The 24,576-nt window shown below is 48.2% G+C and overlaps 1 protein-coding gene, 1 long non-coding RNA gene and 1 other non-coding gene across 5 annotated transcripts in view; 2 read left to right on the plus strand and 1 right to left on the minus strand.

Annotated features, from left to right (window-relative positions):
- The window catches only part of LOC117679398 (peroxidasin homolog), a 126,643-nt gene that overhangs the window by 68,378 nt on the left and 33,689 nt on the right, over nt 1-24,576 (plus strand). For all 3 annotated transcript variants that reach the window (XM_087889004.1, XM_060684349.2, XM_087889005.1), the window contains exons 2-6: nt 10,323-10,394; nt 16,932-17,003; nt 18,991-19,062; nt 21,555-21,626; nt 23,209-23,280. In XM_087889004.1, the coding sequence (XP_087745130.1) occupies nt 10,323-10,394; nt 16,932-17,003; nt 18,991-19,062; nt 21,555-21,626; nt 23,209-23,280 (360 nt within the window). The remainder of the gene's footprint in view (nt 1-10,322; nt 10,395-16,931; nt 17,004-18,990; nt 19,063-21,554; nt 21,627-23,208; nt 23,281-24,576) is intronic.
- On the plus strand, nt 2,603-2,717 carry LOC117679421 (U5 spliceosomal RNA). The gene has a single exon (XR_004595388.2). It is a non-coding gene; the product is annotated as a U5 spliceosomal RNA (small nuclear RNA).
- Nucleotides 16,747-23,278, minus strand: LOC132709733 (uncharacterized). Its single transcript, XR_009620737.2, has 3 exons — nt 23,134-23,278; nt 18,995-19,060; nt 16,747-16,814 (listed from the first exon to the last, which is right to left on the minus strand). It is a non-coding gene; the product is annotated as an uncharacterized LOC132709733 (long non-coding RNA).

Raw genomic sequence — 24,576 nt, forward strand, 5'->3', positions numbered from 1 at the left:
CGAAACGGTGCATCCATCACGGGAGAATCGCAGCCTTTCCTCCTCGCAAAGCATCATGGTCGAAGCCAATGCAAATGAGGCTGCTCATCGCCCCGCCTCTCTACTCAGTTCCTTCTCCGTTGGCTGCTATGCTAGCGATAAACCTGGGCGAGCAAAGCGGAGTCTCGCCTAAAGTGACAATCAGGATGCAAAACTGACGTCACCCACGTAAGGTTTGGGGTTTTTTTTGGAAGCGGGTGTAACTTCCTCCGCATCGTTATCAAAGGAGAAAAGCCTCGTTTAGCTGACGTCACTCTGCACCCACTTTTAGGCTCTCTGAGTCTTAACTCGCCAACAAAGCGTTAAACCTCATTCAAACTGAGCGGGGAGGCGGGGAGATGAGTAGCTTCATTTGCATTTTCTTCAACCGTGATGCTTTGCGAAGAGGAAGGATCCGAGACTTCCGTGATGGATGGACCGTTTGGCTTCGTGAGAAAGTCCCGGTTCTAGAACCGGTGGAAATGTTCGGAAATGCCTTTTTGTTCACCCAAGGACACGTGTTGGCCATTGTCTCGTGAGACCCTGTAATCTCAGTGTCCATTGCCGTCCTAGACTCGGTGTCGGTTAGCGTCACTGTTAACCGGACGTCGAATTTTCTTGCGCTGCTTGAGAGTCCATGCGTGGGTTCTTTCAGTCCTCTGTCTTGAGACTGAGTAAATTTTTGGAAGCCCTACGGTAGGGCTACCTGTATCTGGTTCTAAAAATAAAGAAAAGGTCGCCAATTGCCTCTTATCTCTCCTTTCCTACCTGTTGTTTGAAAGAAATTGCCTCTGTATTTGCCGTTTGTTGCTCGTTCGCATTGTAATATCTTGATGGGTTATCTGGCTGTTGCACGGGAGAAACGTGGCTGCACAAGTACTCGACGCCTCTGTTCGCGGCAGGCAGCATGCAAAGATAACCGACACTGTGCTCTGTTAGCCGAAAAAGCCAATGCAATCCTAAACTGCATTAACGGGATGCAATCAAGGTTAAGTTGAGGTATTAATACCACTCTAAAGACTTAAGAGCTCACCTAGAATCCTGCATTGGTCACGCAGTATAAAAAAAGATGTTGAGAGAGATTATAAAGAGTGGAGAGAAGAGCAACAAAGATGATTAAGGGACTGGACGCTAAAACATGAATAGTTGAAGGAAATTGGTAGGTCTAGTTTGATGAAAAGAAGGATTAGGGGAGACATGATAGCAGTTGGTCCAATATCTGAGGGGCTGCCACAAAGAAGAGGGAGTCAAGCTATTCTCCAAAGCACCTGAAGGCAGGACAAGAAGCAATGGATGGAAACTAATCAAGAAGAGTAACAACCTAGAACTAAGGAGAAATTTCCTGACAGAACAATTAACTAGTGGAACAACTGGCCTCTGTGAATGCTCCAACACTGGAAATTTTAAAGAAGAGATTGGAGAACCATTTGTCTGAAATTGGCTTCAGTGTCCTTTGCCGCTCTAGAGCTTGGTGTCTGGCAGCAGCAAGCGTACCCGGACTTTTCCGCTGGGACGAGTAACTCTATAATCAATTTTTGGGGGCCCTTCGGTAGGGTTACTTTTAATTGGTTCTGAAAGTAAAGGTTGTCAATTCCATATTATACCTCCGTTGTCGTTGTTAAAGAGATAGTGTGTGTTCCAATTTTTGCATTGTAATATCTTGATGGTGTGAATTTATGTGGCCTCGATTTCATTGCTTTTTTGGCAGCTGCAGCAGGCAACCTACGCCGTTTGTTGAAGCACCTGGACTCCCAGTAATGGGATGGAGTCCTTCAGGCACTCTCCCTCCTCTCTCTCTCTAGGTGTCTCTCTCTTTCATTCCGTTTCTTTCTCTTTCATTCTCTGTTTCTCATTCCCTCTATCTTTCTCATTCTGTCTCTTTCATTCTCTGTCTCATTTTCATTCTGTTTCTGTCTTTGTCTCTCTCTCTCTCTCTCTCTTTCTCCCCCTCTCTTATTCTCTCTTTCATTCTATCATTTTCTCTTTCTCTCCCCCCCCCTTCTCTCTCATTCTCTTTCTGTCTCTCATCTCATGGGCCAGCCAGTGTCTTGGGGCCGAGAGGAAGTCAAGCATCTCCCGAGAGACCGAGATGCGCGGAGCGCCAACAAAGACCAGAAGAAACGCCCGGGAGATCCAGCAGGAGACGAAGCTTCGATCCGACTCTGGAATATGGAGGCTGCATATCATCAGGCTGCAAAACTGACGTCACCTACCTGTGGTCTTTTTTTTTTGTTTTTTTTGTTTAAAGAAGCGGCCGCTGTAACTTTTTCTTTCAAACGGCGATCAGAATCTTGACTCGCGAACAAAGCATTAACCCTCATTCAAACTGAGCGGGGAGGCGGGGAGATGAGTAGCCTCATTTGCATTGGCTGCAACCGTCATGCTTTGCGAAGAGAAAGTGACTGTCCCGCGATGGATGCACCGTTTCGCTTTGTGCGAAAGTCCCGGTTCCGGAACCGGCGGGAATGGTCGAAAAAGCCTTTCTTGTTCACCCACGGACACGTATTTACCGCGGTCGCGGGGGACGCCGTAACCTCAGTGTCTATTGCCGACGTAGGGGCCGGGGTCAGTGAAAGCAGCGAGCATACTCTGGTTTCTCTTCAGATCGTATAAATCTTTCGCCTTTTACTAAAGATTTCCGTGGAGAGGAACATTTATGAGTTTCGATTAATTTTTTGAGGCCCTGCTTCGGTAGGGCTACCTTTGCCTGGTTCCAAAAATAGAATAAACATCTGTATTGTGAGTTATTTGAATGGTTAGTAGTAACTACAGCAAGAACAGTTGTCAGCATGGGGTAAAACTCATTTAAGTCTTGCTTAGCAACACAAATCTGGGTTTCTAATTGTGTTCTGTTATATTGTGCACTGTTTTGAGCGTTCATTTGATCCTGGTTTGTTGATCAAAGTATAAGTCTGCTTTTTTCTAATCTCCGAATTTTTTTGACAAATGGTACCAAATAAAAGCATTTAAAAATTGAAAATTAATATATGGATGATTTTAATGGGGTTACATTTTCTGTGGTTTTTTAATAATTGCACACTAGATCAAGGTAAATTTCTCTCTCTCTCTCTCTCTCTCTCTCTCTCTGCCTGACAAACAGTTTTTACCCACCAGTGAGTTGTGTTCGGTTTTTGTCTGGTGCTGCGATCACAATTATATCCTTCAAGTACATTTTACATTGTTATACTTGTGTGATATTCATGTAACAGAATTGTTGATTAATAAAAACTTTGCAGCACCTGTCCATGTTGTGTCAGGCAAAATAAAGCTGTCTAGCCATGAGATTTTATGATTGGCACTGAGAGAAAAGTGATCAAAGGTGGAAGGTTTTTATTATTATTTAAATCTCAGTTTTATGGTTGTGTTCCAACAGCATGATTCACCTCTCACAGCTATATTTTCACAGTATTGACTTTGGCTAGGATTAACCTGGATTGACATCTGAAGCAGGCAGTGTCATCCATATCTAGCCTGCTAATTCAATTTAAGGAGAATGGGTTGTCCAAACCTAGAAAAGGAGTTTATTACCAGATTAATTGGGTTACAAGAATGCAATTTAGAATGTACCAGGGGTGAAATGCTCCCGGTTCGGATCGGATTGCCCGATCCGGTAGCGATGGCGGGTGGTTCGGAGAACCGGTAGCAAAAATTCCTGCGCTTCCCCCACCATGCCAGCTGAGCTGCAAGATCATCAGAGGCTTTTTTTTTTTAACTTTTAAAAGCATTTTTTCTACAACCTCTTCCGACAAAAAAAATGCTTTTAAAAGTAAAAAAAAAAAAAGCCTCTGATGATTGCGTGGTTCAGCTGGGATCGTCAGAGGCTTTTCAAAGCATTTTTTTCTGCAACCTCTTGGCCGAAGAGGTGGTAAAAAAATGCCTTGAAAAGTCTCTGACGATCCCAGCTGAGTTGCCTGATCAGCAGAGGTTTTTCAAAGCATTAGAAAAAATGCTTTGAAAAGTTTTTTTTTTAAAAAGTTGGCCACGCCTACCCAGTCAAATTACCACCACCACCACCCCCAGCCATGCCCAGAGAACTGGTAGTAACAAATTTTACATTTCACCCTTGGGATGTACCATATATAATCCAACCAGCCCTGGGAATATTTATTTCCAGTCATTAATGTTTCTCTCACTTGGCAAATCTACCCAGTCGTATAGAGGGGCAATGTTGTGCCATGATGTGAATCACATTATTTGGGTGATGGTGTCCGTTAATCCTATTTTAATACAGGCACAGATAGTCCTTGAGTTATGATCACTCATTTAGCGACCATTCAAAGTTACAGTGGTGTGGAATGAGTGGGATTTACAGTCAGTCCATAAAATTGCAGCTTTTACAATGGTCTCACTGCAGAGGTGGGTTTCAGCAAGTTCTGACCAGTTCTGGAGAACCAGTAGCGGAAATTTTGAGTAGTTCGGAGAACCGGTAGTAAAAATTCTGACTGGCCCCGCCCCCATCTATTCTCTGCCTCCCAAATCCCAGCTGATCAGGAAGAAATGGGGATTTTGCAGTAACCTTCCCCTGGAGTGGGGAGGGAATGGAGATTTTACAGTATCCTTCCCCTGCCACGCCCACCAAGCCAAACCCACAGAACCAGTAGTAAAAAATGTTGAATCCCACCACTGCCTAACTGGACAGATAATCATGATCCGGGGACTCGGTGCCTGCTTAGTTACCAGGTATTATAATTTTTCCACAACTTGCATTCACATGATCACAATTTCCAATGTTTCCTGCAGGCTTCCCACAAGCAAAATCAATGGGGAAGCCAGCAGGCACTCAGACGCTGCTCCTAATCCCTTGCTATTCCACCCAGTAGTCCTCCAAAGTGACTGCTGTCAAAATCCCCCTTCACTTGTCCATGTTCTAAAGCACCTGGCTATGGCACCTGTGCACCAATCAGTGGGCTTGCCTGGGGCTCCCACCTCTTCCTGCTTAATGACCTGTGTGGCCCTGGAGTTATGACAGCAACTGGAACTCTGGGATTGTCTTCACTAAACAGTGTGGTCACATGATGTGACATCACTTAGTGACAAAAATTGGGATATCAAAAATTGGGATACCAAAAATTGGGATCGCAATTGCCTTTATAACCTCAGGACTACCTGTAGTCATTTAGTGACTGTCTCGTTTAACGACTGTTCGCAGTTAGTGATGAAAAAGTAACTTTGCAACCAGTCTACCCTCTCACGACCTTTGCAGGTCTCTAAAAGAAAAGAAAGCTGAAAAAAAGATCAGAAAATAATTATATTTTACTTAGCAGGTGCTTTGTTTAACGACCAAATTGCTGGTCCCAATTATGGTCGCTAAATGAGGACTTCCGATACTACCTTTATCCTATCAGCTTACTGTTCTTTGTGCTTCCTCTGAAATGTTTTCAGGACCTCACTTCAGTAAACAGAATACAGAACACAAAATAACAGAATCGAAAGGGACCTCGGAGGTCTTCTAGTCCAATGCCCTGCTCAAGCATCAGACTCTATAACATTTCAGACAAATGTCGGTCCAGTCCCTTCTTAAAAGCCTCCAGTGATGAAGCACCCACAACTTCTGAAGGCAACTTCTGTTCCACTGGTTAATTGTCCTCACGGTTAGGCAGTTTCTCCTTAATTCCAGGTTGCTTCTCTCCTTGATCAGTTTCCATCCTTTGTTTCTTGTCCTGCCTTCTGGTACTTTGGAGAATAATTTGACTCCCTCTTCTTTGCGGCAACCTCTCAAATATTGGAATACTGCTATCATGTCACCCCTAATGCTTCTTTTCTCTCTAGACTAACCATATCCAATTCCTGCAACTGTTCTTAGGTATGTTTTAGTCTCCAGGCCCTTAGCCATCTCAGTTGCTCTTCTCTGCACTCTTTCCAGAGTCTCAACCTCTTTTTTGATAATGTGGTGAGCGGCCAAAACTGGATGCAATATTCCAAATGTGATCTTAACTAAGTATGTTATAAAGCAGTAATCATAACTTCGCACGATCTTGACTCTATCCCTCTGTTTATGCAACCAAGGATTGCATTAGGATTGCACTTCACGAAGTCTGTAGGATTGCCAGGTGTGCCTCCCAGCAAGAAAACAGATCGAACTGACAAGGCTGGGGAAAGTTTTACGCACTCATTAATTACGGAAAGAAATAACAGCTGGATGCGGACAAGCTTTCAGCTCACATTTTCCTTGTTCTGCCAGACCCATTTCAGCTCTGCCAGACAAAACCATGGCCTTATAGATTTGGAAGGCAGCTGGGAAGTTTCCTCCCTGCTCAGTATGGAATCTACTGCAGTGTTTCTTAACCTTGGCAACTTTAAGATCTGTGGACTTCAGCCCCCAGAATTCCCCAGGCAGCATGGAGAATTCTGGGAGCTGAAGTCCAAACATTTTCAAGATGCCAAGAGCATCTTGCACCTTCTTCTTGCTCTTTCCCCCCCCTTACAGGTTCTCATCCAGTTTGACAGAAAAGCATATATTTTGAAAAATGCCTATTTGTCTTGCAATACCCTATTTAACACTTCCAAAGCTTCACAATTTCATGTTGTTGCTGGAGAAAACGCTGAAGGAATTCTTCTCTTTCTGTATGTGGTGAGACTCGTTTTGCATTGACCTACAGGTTTCCATTTAAGAGGTCACTCTGGTGCTGACTTTTATTTCCATCAAGAATTTTTATAAACGCTTTTAACTCTAACTCACAGGCGCTTGGAGTGCCAAGTTAAAATAGAAACTCCGATCATAGGGTGGTAGCGGAAATCTTGGGCAGTTCAGAGAACCGGCAAATACCACCTCTGGCTGGCCCCAGGAGAGGCGAGGGAATGGGGATTTTGCAATATCCTTCCCCCAGGAGTGGGAAGGGAATGGGGATTTTGCAATATCCTTCCCTCAGGGGTGGGGTGGGGATGGGGATTTTGCAATATCCTTCTGCTGGAGTGGGATGGGAATGGGGATTTTGCAATATCCTTCCCCCAGGAGTGGGGTGGGGATGGGGATTTTGCAGTATTTTTCCCCCAGGAGTGGGGAGGGAATGGGGATTTTGCAATATCCTTCCCCCAGGAGTGGGGAGGGAATGGGGATTTTGCAATATCCTTCCCTCAGGGGTGGGGTGGGGATGGGGATTTTGCAATATCCTTCCCCTAGGAGTGGGATGGGAATGGGGATTTTGCAGTATCCTTCTGCTGGAGTGGGATGGGAATGGGGATTTTGCAGTATCCTTCCCCCAGGAGTGGGATGGGAATGGGGATTTTGCAATATCCTTCCCCCAGGAGAGGGGTGGGGATGGGGATTTTGCAGTATTCTTCCCCCAGGAGTGGGGAGGGAATGGGATTTTGCAATATCCTTCCCCCAGGAGTGGAATGGGGATCGGGATTTTGCAGTATCCTTCCCCCAGGAGTGGGGAGGGAATGGGGATTTTGCAATATCCTTCCCCCAGGAGTGGGGAGGGAATGGGGATTTTGCAATATCCTTCCCTCAGGGGTGGGGTGGGGATGGGGATTTTGCAATATCCTTCCCCTAGGAGTGGGATGGGAATGGGGATTTTGCAGTATCCTTCTGCTGGAGTGGGATGGGAATGGGGATTTTGCAGTATCCTTCCCCCAGGAGTGGGATGGGAATGGGGATTTTGCAATATCCTTCCCCCAGGAGAGGGGTGGGGATGGGGATTTTGCAGTATTCTTCCCCCAGGAGTGGGGAGGGAATGGGATTTTGCAATATCCTTCCCCCAGGAGTGGGGAGGGAATGGGGATTTTGCAGTATCCTTCCCCCTGGAGTGGGGAGGAAATGGGATTTTGCAATATCCTTCCCCCAGGAGTGGAATGGGGATCGGGATTTTGCAGTATCCTTCCCCCAGGAGTGGGGAGGGAATGGGGATTTTGCAGTATCCTTCCCCTGGAGTGGGGAGGGAATGGGGATTTTGCAATATCCTTCCCCCAGGAGTGGGGAGGGAATGGGGATTTTGCAGTATCCTTCCCCCAGGAGTGGGATGGGAATGGGGATTTTGCAGTATCCTTCCCCTGGAGTGGGGAGGGAATGGGATTTTGCAATATCCTTCCCCCAGGAGTGGGGAGGGAATGGGGATTTTGCAGTATCCTTCCCCCAGGAGTGGGGAGGGAATGGGATTTTGCAGTATCCTTCCCCTGGAGTGGGGAGGGAATGGGGATTTTGTAATATCCTTCCCCCAGGAGTGGGGAGGGAATGGGGATTTTGCAGTATCCTTCCCCTGGAGTGGGGAGGGAATGGGATTTTGCAATATCCTTCCCCCAGGAGTGGGGAGGGAATGGGGATTTTGCAGTATCCTTCCCCCAGGAGTGGGGAGGGAATGGGATTTTGCAGTATCCTTCCCCTGGAGTGGGGAGGGAATGGGGATTTTGCAATATCCTTCCCCCAGGAGTGGGGAGGGAATGGGGATTTTGCAATATCCTTCCCTCAGGGGTGGGGTGGGGATGGGGATTTTGCAATATCCTTCCCCTAGGAGTGGGATGGGAATGGGGATTTTGCAGTATCCTTCCCCTGGAGTGGGGAGGGAATGGGATTTTGCAATATCCTTCCCCCAGGAGTGGGGAGGGAATGGGGATTTTGCAGTATCCTTCCCCCAGGAGTGGGGAGGGAATGGGATTTTGCAGTATCCTTCCCCTGGAGTGGGGAGGGAATGGGGATTTTGCAATATCCTTCCCCCAGGAGTGGGGAGGGAATGGGGATTTTGCAATATCCTTCCCTCAGGGGTGGGGTGGGGATGGGGATTTTGCAATATCCTTCCCCTAGGAGTGGGATGGGAATGGGGATTTTGCAGTATCCTTCTGCTGGAGTGGGATGGGAATGGGGATTTTGCAGTATCCTTCCCCCAGGAGTGGGATGGGAATGGGGATTTTGCAATATCCTTCCCCCAGGAGAGGGGTGGGGATGGGGATTTTGCAATATCCTTCCCCCTGGAGTGGGGAGGGAATGGGATTTTGCAATATCCTTCCCCCAGGAGTGGAATGGGGATCGGGATTTTGCAGTATCCTTCCCCCAGGAGTGGGGAGGGAATGGGGATTTTGCAATATCCTTCCCCCAGGAGTGGGGAGGGAATGGGGATTTTGCAATATCCTTCCCTCAGGGGTGGGGTGGGGATGGGGATTTTGCAATATCCTTCCCCTAGGAGTGGGATGGGAATGGGGATTTTGCAGTATCCTTCTGCTGGAGTGGGATGGGAATGGGGATTTTGCAGTATCCTTCCCCCAGGAGTGGGATGGGAATGGGGATTTTGCAATATCCTTCCCCCAGGAGAGGGGTGGGGATGGGGATTTTGCAGTATTCTTCCCCCAGGAGTGGGGAGGGAATGGGATTTTGCAATATCCTTCCCCCAGGAGTGGGGAGGGAATGGGGATTTTGCAGTATCCTTCCCCCTGGAGTGGGGAGGAAATGGGATTTTGCAATATCCTTCCCCCAGGAGTGGAATGGGGATCGGGATTTTGCAGTATCCTTCCCCCAGGAGTGGGGAGGGAATGGGGATTTTGCAGTATCCTTCCCCTGGAGTGGGGAGGGAATGGGGATTTTGCAATATCCTTCCCCCAGGAGTGGGGAGGGAATGGGGATTTTGCAGTATCCTTCCCCCAGGAGTGGGATGGGAATGGGGATTTTGCAGTATCCTTCCCCTGGAGTGGGGAGGGAATGGGATTTTGCAATATCCTTCCCCCTGGAGTGGGGAGGGAATGGGAATTTTGCAGTATCCTTCCCCCAGGAGTGGGGAGGGAATGGGGATTTTGCAGTATCTTTCCCCTGCCGCACCCACCAAGCCACGCCCACAGAACTGGTAGTAAAAAAATTTGGATTTCACCACTGGTCCAGATCCGTCAGGGTAAACCTATGGCACGCGTGCCCAAGGCGGCATGCGAAGCCATGTCGCCCAGCACACATAACCTTGCCTGTTTGTCTTCCGGATTTCTGGCGTGCGTGCGACGATCAGCTATCCTTTGCGCGTGTGGCAGTGCTGAAACCGGCCTGCGCATGTGTGCCAGCCACTGATCGTCAGGCACTCATGCATGCTAGAACCCAGAAGTTCAGCTTTTCCGGAGCGTGGCCCTGATGAGTGCCACACGCCTTTACATTTTCCTGGCCAGCCCCATGGACCAGATCCAACCACATCACAGGCTGGATCTGGTCCGTGGGCCTTGAGTTTGACAACGCTGCCTTAGGGGGAATAAGACAGGTGTGTGCAATTGTTAGCTGAGCTTCTTAGCTCAGCATGTCCTACAGACCTACCAAAAAGTCAATTATCGGGATGACCGGGGGGAGCCAAACACGCACGGGTGATGGACTAACTAACCCTTTTTCTCATTCTTTCCAGGGATCTGCGCTTCAACCGCATCAAAAGCATCGAGCCAGGTGTCTTCAGGAATCTGAAGAATCTCGACACGCTGTAAGTTGCTCGTGGGCTCCCTGCTCCTTTCGCCCGCCTTTACCTAAAATGGAAAAAGCCACAAGCTGTTTTTTTTTTTTTGCCTAACCTGGCAGAAATAACCCCGCTGAGCAATGGATGGTTTTGATTTTCTTGGCTGGGGCACGATGCTTAAGTTAGGTCACGGTCTGCTGGATGAGTTTCAAGGTAGCTTGATTTGTTGGCTCAGATTGGGCAGGCAGGACCACCTGCTCTGTTTTGTTTGGACAGGGTTGTGTTTTATTGCATGCCAGGAGGTCGTAGCTCATGAGTTGGGCTTCAGAACTTCATAGGTTTCTAGGAAGCCTTGAGATATGTAGGACAAGAGGCGGGCAATTAATTTTCTCCAGGGCCCACATGAGAAAAACTGGGACTGTTGTAGAGGACCGAAACAATAGAGGCCCTTGGTGCTCCCTGAGCTCGGTTGTTTTCTTACAGATGTTTCGTTACCCAGCTAGGTAACTTCATCAGTGCTAGAAGGGAGTGGGGGTTGCAGCAGGGGTGAAATCTAAAATTTTTCCCTACCGGTTCTGTGGGCTTGGCTTGCTGTGTGTGGGTGTCCTGTGGCTGAGTGGGCGTGGCCAACTCGATGTCACTCACAGCCATGCCCACTCAGTCACAAGACCCACCCACCCACCCACCAAGCCACACCCACAGAACCCGGTAGGAAAACTTTTTAAATTTCTATTCTGCCACACACTCGCCACCTGCTCTCTCTTTGCTTTGGGTTGGGGGCCAGGGATGTGCCATTTCCTGGGGGCCCTGGAGCCGCCACCTTCCTCAACCAGGTCGGGGAATGCACCATTCCCCGATACCAGCCTTGCCCCGGAGCCGCTGCCCGCTCTCTCTCATCGCCAAGTGGTGTATCCTTACCTTTCTCCCGCGGCTCCGACCACCCGCCCCATTCTCCGGAGTCAGGGAATGCACCATTCCCTGACTCTGGCCTTGCCGCGGAGCTGCTGCCTGCTCACCCTTCGCCACGCGGTGTATCCTACTGCTCACGTTTCTCCCATGGCTGGCTGTCAGGGAAGGCAGGCGCCCGAAAGTTACCGGAGTCGCTCACTCTCCTTCTTGAATGAGCCGCTCTGGTCCACGCGCCAGCTGCACAAGCGCACATCCAACCTGCCGCTGATGAGTGAATTAAATAAAGGGTGTGCACTTGTGCAGCTGGTGCATGGACTAGAGCGGCGATGGTGGCGGCTCATTCAAGAAGGAGAGTGAGCGACTCCGGTAACTTTTGGGTGCTTGCCTTCCCTGACAGCCAGCCGCGGGAGAAAACACTGGTCACCTTCATCCTTGGACAGTAGAGGTGACTAACAAGCAAATTGTATTGGAGCGCATAACTCCCGCCATTCACTAGACCCGTGATGACGAACCTATGGCATGTGTGCCAGGGGTGGCAAGCAGCGCCCTCTCTGATGGCACCTGAGCCGTCGCCCCAGCTCAGCTCCACTGTACATGCTCATGTGCCTCCTGCCAGCCAGCTGATTTTCAAGTCCCTGCCGTGCATACGCAGGGGGCGGGGGAAGCTCAAGGGGGTGGGAGTGCGGGAGGGTCTTGTGCGCATGCATGGGCGGGTGGAGGGAGCACGGGCAGGGGTGAAATGTAAAATCTGTTACTACCGGTTCTGTAGGCATGGCTTGGTGGTGGTGGGTAATGTGACTGGGTGGGCGTGGCCAACTTTTTTTTTTTTTTTAACTTTTCAAAGCATTTTTTTCTAATGTTTTGAAAAGCCTCTGCCGATCAGGCAACTCAGCTGGGATCGTCAGAGACCTTTCAAAGCATTTTTTTTACTACCTCTTTGGCCAAGAGGTTGCAGGAAAAAATGCTTTGAAAAGCCTCTGACGATCCCAGCTGAGCCGCATGATCATCAGAGGCTTTTTTTAAACTTTTAAAAGCATTTTTTCGTCGGAAGAGGTTGTAGAAAAAATGCTTTTAAAAGTAAAAAAAAAAAAAGCCTCTGATGATCGTGCAGCTCAGCTGGGCGTGGGGGGGGTGCAGGGATTTTTGCTACCGGTTCTCTGAACCACCCGCTGCCATCGCTACCGGATCGGGTGATCCGGTCCGACCCGGAAGCATTTTACCCTTGAGCACGGGGGTTATGCATGGATGAGTGGGGGTGGGTGGGGCACGTGAGGGGGAGTGTCACACGTGCATTGCATTATGGGTGTGGCCATGCGCACACGCCATTGTGCACGGGGGGGCACTTTTGGCACGTGTCGACAAAAAAGTTAGCCATCTCTGCACTAGAAGGCAAAATCACGTAACTGTCTCACTTCTTTGGCCATATCAAATCCACTGGAGAACTCAATTGATGTTTGGAAGAGTTAGTAGTAAAAGGAAACCATGTCAACAAAGAACGTGGTGGATGGACACTATCAAAGCTGACACCAGTCGGAGCATAGAACAACTCAAAGAAACAGGGCAATATCTGAAGTTGCAGCCAACGCCAAACGAAGTGAACTTCCATTTTCTAGCAAAATAAAAACAAAAACGCCCATTGTAGGCCATGGATTCGCTGAACAACTGCCATGCTCGCTTAACGACCACTGCAAACATACTGTGAAAACAAGTCAGTCTTGAGCAGAGGTCTTCAAACTTGGCAGCTTTAAGACTTGTGGACTTCAACTCCCAGAATTCTCCAGCCAGCTGTGCTGGCTGGAGAATTCTGGCAGTTGAAGTCCACAAGTCTTAAAGCTGCCAAGTTTGAAGACCTCTGGTCTTGAGGGTGCCTCACTTATGGCCATCATGAGATAATGATGGAAATTCCAGGTTCCTTTTCCTACCGCTACACCGAAATGATTTTTCTAAAGCCGCAAAAAACAGCCAAGCAATTAAAAAAAAAAAAAAGGAGCCAATTCCATCTCGGGATCCAAGCCTGATTAGAACCGAAGAAAGTGAGGAGGAGGGTGGAAAAAACCTGGATCGGTTCAAGGAAATCCAGGCCAAGAAGCTTATCACCAACGCTGGCGACGTTGACGGATGCTGCTGGACGCAAATCCTTCCGTGGAAACAGACCGCAGCTTGTTCTCACCGGCGCCAAAACGCAGACGGCCAAATCTTTTGGCTGCTCATCCAGATGTGTTTGACCGGTGCTGTTTATGGAGGCCATGGCAACCATCTGCAGATGTTCCAAGTGGAGACCTAAAACTGAAACTCTCAGGAAATTGCAGATTGTGGAAACTTCACTCCAGAATCTCTTTTCCGGCCCTTTGAGGGTTTGTTATGAATCATTGTGATAGGGCTGAATAACCCCTCGTTCGCCGTCCAAAGCATTGCTCAAAATACAGGTTGTCCCTGACTTACGACCACAGCGGAGATCCCAGATTTCCATTGCTAAGCGAGACAGTTGTTAAATGAGTTTTGCCCCATTTTACGACCTTCCTTGCCACCACTGAGTTAAGTGAGTCACTGCAGTTGTTAAGTTGGTAACATGATTGCTAAGGGAATCTGGCTTCCCCATTGACTTTGCTTGTCCGGAGGTCGCAAAATCGGATCACAGGAGAGCCAGGACACTGCGACCGTCATAAAGGTGAGTCGGTTGTCAAGCATCTGAATTTATCCAGTGACCATGAGGATGCTGCAATGGTCATAAGTGTGAAAAATGGTCATCGATCACTTTTTTTCAGTGTGCCATTGTAACTTGGAATGGTCACTAAATGAACTGTTGTAAGTCAAGGACTATTTGCACACAAAGCCAACATATCCCTTGAAGATCGCTGCTAGAGGAGAACTTCCTTCATCTGGAGCAGTGGTGAAATCTGAACCGGTTTGCTACTGGCTCGCTGGCCGTGCATAAGTGCGCACTACACAGGCACTGTGCACGCATGTGAACAGTACGCTCCAAAAGGAGGCTTGGGAAAGTAAGTAGAACAGCGAGGGAGGGGGATCAGCTGTGCCGCACGGTTTAGCTTTGCTAAAAAGCAGGAAATCCTGCCTTCTAGCAAAGTTAAATCGCGCGGCACAGCTGACCTCCCCTCCTCCCGCTGTTCTACTTACCTTCCCAAGCCTCCTTTTGGTGCGTAGTGCGCATGGGCGTGCACATATCACGCCCCAAAAGGAGGCTTGGGAAGGTAAGTAGAACAGCAAGAGGGAGGATCAGCTGTGCTGCATGATTTAACTTCGCTAGAAAGCAGGATTTCCTGATTTCTAGCAAAGCTAAACTGTGCGGCCCAGCTGATCATGCGGCCCAGCTTTTTTAAACTATCGGTTCAACTGAACTGGTAGCTTTTTTTTTTTACTACCAGTTCACCTGAACCGGTAGTTTTTATCACTACCGATTCGCCTGAATCGGAGCGAACTGGTAGCATTTCACCCCTGATCTGGAGCCTGGGACTTCTCCATGTCCCAGCCACAGAGGGAGGAAAAGGCTTTTGCATCAATTTTTTAGTCTACCTGAAAAAATATTTTTGCCTCTTTAGACAGAAGAGGCATCACTTCAAAGCAGGTAGAAGAGAATGTCTGTAGCTCAGAGTTGACCAGGAATTGCCGCTCTCTCAGCTTTGTTGTTTTTTTGCAGACATTTCCTTACCGAAATAGGTAACATCACCATGGAGGAGGAGGACTGTGGGGTCCTTGGCTGTCTCCGAGCTTGGTTGTTTTCTTGCAGACATTTCATTACCCAGATAGGTAACATCATCAGCCCTATAAGGTAGTGAGATTTGTGAAGAGGGGGGGGGAGGATTGTGGTACCCTTGGTGCTCTGTGAGCTTGGTTGTCTTTTGAGCAGACGTTTCATCGCCCAATCTAGGTAATGGCATCAGTGCTAGAAGGGAGTGAGGTTTCTTTCCTGTTTGTATATAGCAACTTCCCATCACATTCTTGGTAAGGCTGTGGCTTTCTCCTTGGTGTTCCTTGACTTTAGGGTAGTGGTTTCTGCTCAATCGTTTGTCTGGTGTTAATCCTGTTTATCTGGGTGTTGGCTGGTGGAGACGATGTGTAAAACTACTAAAGAGCAAACCCCCCTCCCTTCTAGCACTGATGACATTACTTAGTTGGGGAAGAGGGGAGAGGAGAGGAGAGGAGAAGAGAAGAGAAGAGAAGAGAAGAGAAGAGAAGAGAAGAGAAGAGAAGAGAAGAGAAGAAAGGGACCTTGGAAATCTTCTGGCCCAACCTCCTGCTCAAGCAGGAAACCCTATACTGATGGCTAATCTTTTTGCCGTCGCATGCCGAGCATGGGAGGGTCGCACGCAGGCGTGCCCACACCCAATGTCCCCCGTGCCCTGCGTCCCGGCGCATGCACACATGCCCCCCCTCCACACTCCCCATGCTTTTGGCATGCGAAAGCAAAAAGGTTACTGGTGGGCCCAGAAGGCCCATTTTTCGCCCTCTCCAGGCTCCAGAGGCTTTCTTGGAGCCTGGGGAGATTGAAAACAGTCTCCCCCACCCCCCGTAGGCCCTTCGGAGGCGCAAAACGGCCCGTTTCCCGACTTCTAGTGAACCCAAAAGGCCCGAAAATCAGTTGGTGCGCTGGAGCTGAGCTACGGCAACGCTCGCGTGCCCACAGGTTCACCATCATGGCTCTATAGCCATGATGGTGAACCTATGGCACACGTGCCACAGGTGGCACGTGGAGCCATATTGGTGAGCACTTGAGCGTTGCCCTAGCTGAGCTCCAGCACGCATGCACGTGCTGGTCAGCTGATTTTTGGGCCTTCTGGGCCCACTGGAAGTCAGCAAATGGGCTGTTTCCGGCCTCTGGAGGGCCTCCGCGTTGGTGATGGTGGGGAAGGCTGTTTTTGCCCTCCCCAGGCTTCTAGAAAGCCTCTGGAGCCTGGGGAGGGCGAAAAATGGGCCTACCGAGCCCACCGTGCCATCATATGCCAAAAGTGGGTGGAGCACGGGGTGCATGCATTGGGGGGGGGGCAGGGCACATAGAATTATGAGTGAATTACGCACGCACGCAACTACCCCGCACTCCCCCCGCTTTTGGCACGCAATGGCAAAAGGGTTAGCCATCACTGCCCTATAGCATTTCAGACGAATGGTTATCCAATCTCTTCTTCAAAACTTTTCAGTGTTGGAGCACTCACAACTTCTGGAGGCCAGTTGTTCCACTGGTTAATTGTTCTCACTGAATGTCTGAATGCAAACAAAACAACCAAGCTCAGAGAACACCAAAGACTCCCCAGGCCATGTCACTGTCAGGGGACTAGAGCTATGCTGCCTGATGGATGGAGTTAATTCCAGACTTTACTGTTGCTGTTTTGTTAAAATTTACATCCTATTTTTTCTCCTCCAGGAGTTAAAAGAGTTTGAATAAAGATCACCTCTTGGTTTGGTTTTTTTTTTCCCCTATTCCCAATAAATTGGGGGATGGTTAAATGTGAAACTCACCTTTTATTAATCAATCTGCTGGGTTCTCATAGTTGATTGTATGACTTCTGAAGTCTTCGAATAATCCTTGGATGAGCAAATGGATGATAATCAGTTCACGCGGAAAACATCAGAACTCAGCACGACATCTCCAAATAATGTATTCGGCCATTGCTTTGATCTACCTCTTTTGCTCCCTTCCAGGCTTTTGAACAACAACTTACTGAAGCACATAGCACGAAACTCCTTTGAAGGGCTTAAGAAGTTGAAATACCTGTGAGTATTGACTTCTCTACAGTTTCTGACCTGCTCTAAAAAAAATCAATGTTTCTCAAACTTGGCAGCTTTAAAGATGGGTGGACTTCAACTCCTAGAATTCCCCAGCCAACTGGGCCAATCGCCAGGAGATGGTGAGTTCTAGTCAAGTGTTAGGCATGAAGGTTGGCTGAGTGAGTGCTGGTGAGTTCTAGTCCCACATTAGGCATGAAATTTGGCTGGGTGACTTTGAGCCAGTCACCAGGACACTGTGAGTTCTAGTTCCGCCTTAGACATGAAAACCTCCTGGGTGACTTTGAGCCAGTCACCAGGAGACTGTGAGTTCTAGTACCACCTTAAACAGTAAAACCGCCGGGTGACTTTGAGCCAGTCACCAGGAGACTGTGAGTTCTAGTATCACCTTAAACAGTAAAACCGCCGGGTGACTTTGAGCCAGTCACCAGGAGACTGTGAGTTCTAGTTCCACCTTAGACATGAAAACCCCCTGGGTGACTTTGAGCCAGTCTTCAGGAGACTGTGAGTTCTAGTTCTACCTTAGGCATGAAAACCCCCTGGGTGACTTTGAGCCAGTCGCCAGGAGACTGTGAGTTCTAGTTCCACCTTTGACATGAAAACCCCCTGGGTGACTTTGAGCCAGTCGCCAGGAGACTGTGAGTTCTAGTACCACCTTTGACATGAAAACCCCTTGGGTGACTTTGAGCCAGTCACCAGGACACTGTGAGTTCTAGTTCCGCCTTAGACATGAAAACCTCCTGGGTGACTTTGAGCCAGTCACCAGGAGACTGTGAGTTCTAGTACCACCTTAAACAGTAAAACCGCCGGGTGACTTTGAGCCAGTCACCAGGAGACTGTGAGTTCTAGTATCACCTTAAACAGTAAAACCGCCGGGTGACTTTGAGCCAGTCACCAGGAGACTGTGAGTTCTAGTTCCACCTTAGACATGAAAACCCCCTGGGTGACTTTGAGCCAGTCTTCAGGAGACTGTGAGTTCTAGTTCTACCTTAGGCATGAAAACCCCCTGGGTGACTTTGAGCCAGTCGCCAGGAGACTGTGAGTTCTAGTTCCACCTTTGACATGAAAACCCCCTGGGTGACTTTGAGCCAGTCGCCAGGAGACTGTGAGTTCTAGTTCCACCTTTGACATGAAAACCCCCTGGGTGACTTTGAGCCAGTCGCCAGGAGACTGTGAGTTCTAGTACCACCTTTGACATGAAAACCCCTTGGGTGACTTTGAGGTGGGCACCAGGAGACTGTGATTTCTAGTTCCACCTTTGACATGAAAACCCTTTGGGTGACTTTGAGCCAGTCGCCAGGAGACTGTGATTTCTAGTTCCACCTTTGACATGAAAACCCCTTGGGTGACTTTGAGCCAGTCGCCAGGAGACTGTGAGTTCTAGTACCACCTTTGACATGAAAACCCCTTGGGTGACTTTGAGCCAGTCGCCAGGAGACTGTGAGTTCTAGTTCCACCTTTGACATGAAAACCCTTTGGGTGTCTGTTTAAAGCAAGGGTGTCAAATTCGATTTCATTGAGGGCCACATCAGGGTTGTGTTTGACCTTGGGGGGGCTGGGGTGGGGAAGGCCAGGGAGGGCGTGGCCCACTCGACGTCAGTCATGTCGGCTTGTGGTTTTGGTGGCCCGAGCGCTCTGCCAGTGAAAACAGGATCTTGAGCTCCGTTTTCGGCTGCAATGGACTCCTGCAACCCTCTGCCAGCTAAAACGGAGGTCAGGAGGGCCGCACCCAGCCCTCCCAAGCTCCGTTTTCGCTGACAGAGGCACTGTGGGCCAGTCCTTCACTTTTTCCAGGGCGGTCCCGTGGGCCAGATCTAAGCATCCTGCAGGCCGAATCCAGCCCCACCCCCAGGCCTTGAGTGTGACGCCCTTAGTTTAAAGACTTGCATACACCCAGACAATATTGTTTACACCACCCAAGATTTCCCCATCCTAATTCTTCCCTTTCTCTCTCTCTCTCTCTCTCTTTTCCAAGTTACCTTTACAAGAACGAAATCCAAAGCATTCAGAGCCAGGCTTTCGAGGGGCTGCATTCTCTGGAACAGCTGTAAGTTGGAGCCAAACTTTACGTTAGAAATTGCACAGAGACCGATGGAATTTCCTCTCTGGGTTTTTTGGCCATTGCAAAACCCCACCTCTCCTGCCTCCCTCCCTCCCAAAAACAACAAATGCAAGTTGTTCTAAAAAAAAAAAAAAAAGCTTGGCTTGCCAAGATGACCGTGAGTCTTGGCAAGAGTTAGTTGCGAGAAGATAAAACAGCACCAAAGGTTGTATTTTTTGTTTTTGCAAAAAAGGCAGAGACCTACCCCTCATCTCGTCTCCTCTCTTTAGAGCAGGCCCTCTGGTGAAATCTCAACCGGTTTGCTACTGGTTTGCTGGCCGCGCATGTGCGTTGCGTGCCAAATGCACGCTGCATGCACAGTGCACACATGTGCGGTACATGCCAAAGGGAGGCTTGGGAAGGTAAGTAGAACAGCGAGGGGGGGGATCAGCTGTGCCGAGCGATTTAGCTTTGCTAGAAAGCAGGATTTCTTGCTTTCTAGCTAATATCAACCGCGCAGCACAGCTGATCATCGGAAATACCGGTTCGGAGGAACCAGTAGCTTTTTTTAACTACCAGTTCGCCCGAACTGGTAGCTTTTTAAACTGTTGGAACAACCAAACTGGTAACTAAGTACAGATTTTCCTGAACTGGTAGCTTTTTTTAACTACCGGTTCGCCTGAACTGGTAGTTTTTATCACTACCGGTTCTCCCGAACCGGAGTGAACCGGTAGTATTTCACCTACTGCAGGGGTGTCAAACTCAATTTCATTGAGGACCGCAGCAGGGTTGTGTCTGACCTCGGGGGGGTGGGGGGTGGGTTGTGTGTGGCCAGAGCGGGCATGGCTCGCTCGATGTCATCAGACATGGGATTCACATACTGTAGCACCCGGTTTGGTCAGCACCGGAAATATGCGTGCGTGCCATCCGCACATGCGTGCGGCATCACAAAAGACGGCAATTTGCTGGTGCATATGCGTGCAGCATCAAAACCACAGCCATATAGGACGGGATTGCACCCGGGTGGGTGGGCAGGCCCACCCACAGGTTGCCACTACCGGTCCACCCGAACATGTCCGAACCGGCTGAATACCACCTCTGGATGTCACTCATGTCGGGGTTGCCTGTGGCAGCCCGAGTGCTCTACCAGTTAAAACGGGCTCCCAAGCTCCGTTTCCAGCTGTGACAGCCTCCGGCAACCCTCTGCCAGCGAAAACGGAGCTCGGGAGGGCCGCGTGCCCTTTTGCGACTTTCAAGAAGTCAGTGGGGAAGCCAGATTCCCTTAACAACCGAGGTGCCTTCCAACTCTGTTATTCTATTCTGATATTTTTGGTTTTCAGTTGTAGGAACAGCTTTTGATTCGGATCCTAAAAGAGACTCCTTCCCTTTGCTCCAAATCCATCTTGTAAAACTGAGCCACTTAATGGGAGGCTCAAATATCTTTTTGGATGGTGATCAGATTCTGGAAAAACGCTTGTGCCGATCTTGCTGTTTTTCCTAAATCCCTCCACCTGTTTGTGAGTCATGCTCGGCAGCTCTCTTATCACACATCCAACTCAACCTGCGATGAACGGTCATTCTTATCGGTCTCATCCGGTTTAAAATACTTTACCACATGTCCAAATGCATCGGAAGGGCTGAGAAAACTCCAGAATGCTGGATGTGTTACATTCCTGGCTAGAAAAACTAAACAATTGTGTTGGAATCGAAGGAATCTGTCTGGGATAATCAGGCAACAGGGAAAGAGAGAAAGAATAATAAATGACAGCCTGAACTTATAGTTATTGGAGGCTAGAAAACAATTGGTTTTTTTTTTCAGGGTCTGTAGTAGCAACGTGACAGGGAGAAATTGTTTTGAGGAAGGGGTTTTTACACCAGTAGAGAAAGCTTTGAATTTCTGACTTTCTTGTTGCCAATTAAGTTTCCAACCAACCATATGCAGATAGTCCTTGATTTACAACCACAATTAAGTCCAAAGTTACCATTGCTAAGTGAGACAACTGTTAAGTGAAATTTTTTTTCCCATTTTACGACCTTTCTTGCTAAGCAAATTGTTAAGTTAACAACACCGTTGTTAAGTGAATCTGGCTTCTCCATTGACTTTGCTGATCAGAAGGTCACAAAACGGGACCACATGTGACCCCGGGACACTGCAACCGTCATAAATACGAGCCAGTTGCCAAGCGTCTGAATTTTGATCATGTGACCATGGGGTTATTGCGACAGTTTTAAGTGTGAAAAAAAAACAACGGTCGTACATTTTCAATGCCGTTGTAACTTCAAATGGTCACTAAATGAACCGTTGTTAAGTCGAGGACTATCTGTATATTGTACGCCACTCCAGATCCCCACTCCGAGGGAGAGGGGGTGGTTAAGAAAGATGAAATGTAAATAAATAAATAAATAAATAAATAGCTTGTGGTTTAGTAAGCAGCCTAACTTTGGAAATTAATTATCTGTCCTGTTTCTTTGTTTTTTATCCCTTTTTTTCATACCAGCTACCTGCATTTTAACAACCTTGAAAGTTTGGAAGTGGGAACTTTTAATGACCTACCCAAGCTGGAAAGACTGTAAGTCGTGAAGTGATTGACAACAAATTGGAAATTGCCCATGCAGATTTCATGTATTCATGAATTCCAAAAGAAATTCTGATTTTTAACAAGGCAGCCAATGGCCTGGTTCACCAGGTGCCCTGAAATCTAGATTATTAGTAATGATTTCTGCAGTAAAGCCCAACTGATACGGTTTGTACAACATTTTACAACAGGAAGCCTTGTTTCCTTGCACCCCACAGTGCCAAAAATGAAATGAACGCCAATATAGTACTTGTTTTACACCATACGTGTAAGGGACCTTCTGTTAATCGTGGTGGCACCGCTCCAGGATCCCTCCAAATGCCCAGGGTCTTTCATGGCCCTTCTGCAGCTGAGACCATTTTTGGCTCAGCTTGAAGCAGGAGCAACTTTTCTTCCTCTTCCTCTTCCTGTTCCTCCTCCTCTTCCTCCTCTTCTTCCTCCTTCTCCTCCTCCTGTTTCTCCTCCTTCTGCTTCCTTCCTTTTTCCTTCTTCTCATCCTCTTCTTCTTCCTCCTCCTCCTCTTTTCCTCCTCCTCTTGTTCTACTTCCTTCCTTCTTCTCCTTTCTTCTCCTCCTTCTCCTCTTCTTCTTCCTCCTTCTTCTCCCTTCTTCCTCTTCCTCCTTTCTTCCTTTTTCCTTCTCCTCCTCCCTCTTCCTCTTCCTCCTCCCTCCTCCCTTTTTCCTTCTCTTTCTCATCTTCCTCTTCCTTTTCTTCCTCTTCCTCCTCTTTCTCCTCCTCCTCTTCCTCCTCCTGTTCCTTCCTCCTCCTTTCTTCTTGTTTCTTCTTCCTTCTCCTCTCCTCCTCCTTCCTTCTTCCTTCCTTCTTCCTTCTTCTCCTCTCTTCTCCTCCTCCTCCTCCTCTTCCTCTCCTCTTCCTCCTCCCTTCTTCCTTTTTCCTTCTTCTCCTCTTCCTCTTCCTTTTCTTCCTCTTCTTCCTCTTTCTCCTCCTCCTCTTCCTCCTCCTGTTGCTTCCTTTCTTCTTGTTTCTTCTTCCTTTTCCTCCTCCTCCTCTCCTTGCCTCCTCTTCCTCGTTCCTTCTTCCTTCTTCTCCCTTCTTCCTTTTTCCTTCTCCTCCTCTTCCTCTTCCTTTTCTTCCTCTTCTTCCTCTTTCTCCTCCTCCTCCTCCTCCTGTTCCTTCCTCCTCCTTTCTTCTTTTTTTCTTCCTTCTCCTCCTTCTCTTCTCCTCCTCCTCATCCTGAGGGAGATACAAAATTCTGCTCCATACTCTTCTGGCAGCCTCAACCATGGTTAACTGAAGTTGTTGTGGTGTGTCTTTGATGTTGTCTTTCTCTCTTCTTCTGGGTGTGCCTGGTGTTCTTTGACCTTCTTCTCTTTTCATATATGCCTGGAATCCCCAGTCAACCTCTCCCCTTTATTTGTTGCTTTTGTATGTAGGAGCCACTATTGTGAGAATGTTTTTGCAGCATTAATTTCAGAGCTTCAGAGCTACATAGTATGAGCTATGTAGAGATCTAGCTTAGAGAAGACCCACCAACACTCACCTACATGGGCCTACCTTTAATCCCCAAGTCTTTGACGGTCACTCAAGCACGTTCTCTTTGTTGTCTCCAACACAGATTCTTGAACAACAACCGAATTTCACAGATCCAGCGAGGAGCTATAGCTCAGCTCGAATCTCTCAAACGCCTGTAAGTAAACAGCACGTATTACAGGTAGTTCTCAACTTACAACCGTAAATGAGCCCCAAAATTTCTATTCAAGCTCAAGCAAGGAAGTTGTTAAGTGAGTTTTACCTAGAGGTGAAATCCAATTTTTTTTACTACCGGTTCTGTGGGCATGGCTTGGTGGGCGTGGTGTGGTGTGGCTTGATGGGTGTGGCAGGGGAAGGATACTGCAAAATCCTCCATTCCCTCCCGACTCCTGGGGGAAGGATATTGCAAAATCTCCATTCCCTCCCCACTCCTGGGGGAAGGATACTGCAAAATCTCCATTCCTACCCCACTCCTGGGGGAAGGATACTGCAAAATCTCCATTCCTACCCCACTCCAGGGGAAGGATATTGCAAAATCTCCATTCCCTCCCCACTCCTGGGGGAAGGATACTGCAAAATCTCCATTCCCATCCCACTACAGGGGAAGGATACTGCAAAATCCCCCATTCCCTCCCCACTCCTGGGGGAAGGATAGTGCAAAATCTCCATTCCTACCCCACTCCAGGGGAGGGATACTGCAAAATCCCCATTCCCTCGCCATTCCTGGGAGAAAGATATTGCAAAATCTCCATTCCCTCCCCACTCCTGGGGGAAGGATATTGCAAAATCTCCATTCCCACTCCACTCTGGGGCCAGCCAGAGGTGGTATTTGCCGGTTCTCCGAAATACTAAAAATTTCCGCTACCGGTTCTCCAGAACCTGTCAGAACCTGCTGGATTTCACCTGTGGTTTTACCCCATTTTGCGACCTTTCTTGCCACGGTGAATCACTCCAGTGGTTAAGTTAGCGTAACATGGTTCCTAAGTGGCTTCCCTATTGACTTTGATTGTCGGAAAGTTGCAAAAGGTGAGCACATGATCCAGGGGAAACTGGAACCGTCATAAATGCGAGTCAGTTACCAAGTTGTCTGAATTTTGATCCTGTGACCCTCGGGGATGCTGCAATAGTCATAAGTGTGAAAAAGGTTCATACTTTTTTCAGTGGTGTTCAAACAGTCACTAAATGAATGGTTGTAAGGCGAGGACTACCTGTACTGGAAATTATTCACCATCCTGTTTTTTTTTATCTAAGAATCAGGAAAAATCCTTCTTCCGCAATCCAGTGGTTTGCTCCCCAATAAATACGACTGGCTGTAACCTTCCAAAAGACCAGATAACTGGCTACCCCTAGCCAGTGTTGGAAAGCTTTCCAACAAAGCTTTCTTAGGGTTCTCACCCCCTCATCTCCATTGGACAATTCGAAAATAACATTATTTTGTTCAGGAAAAAGGCCA

Source organism: Pantherophis guttatus, chromosome 3 (assembly GCF_059756535.1).
Source record: "Pantherophis guttatus breed Tessera chromosome 3, ASM5975653v1, whole genome shotgun sequence".
NCBI lineage: Eukaryota > Metazoa > Chordata > Lepidosauria > Squamata > Colubridae > Pantherophis > Pantherophis guttatus.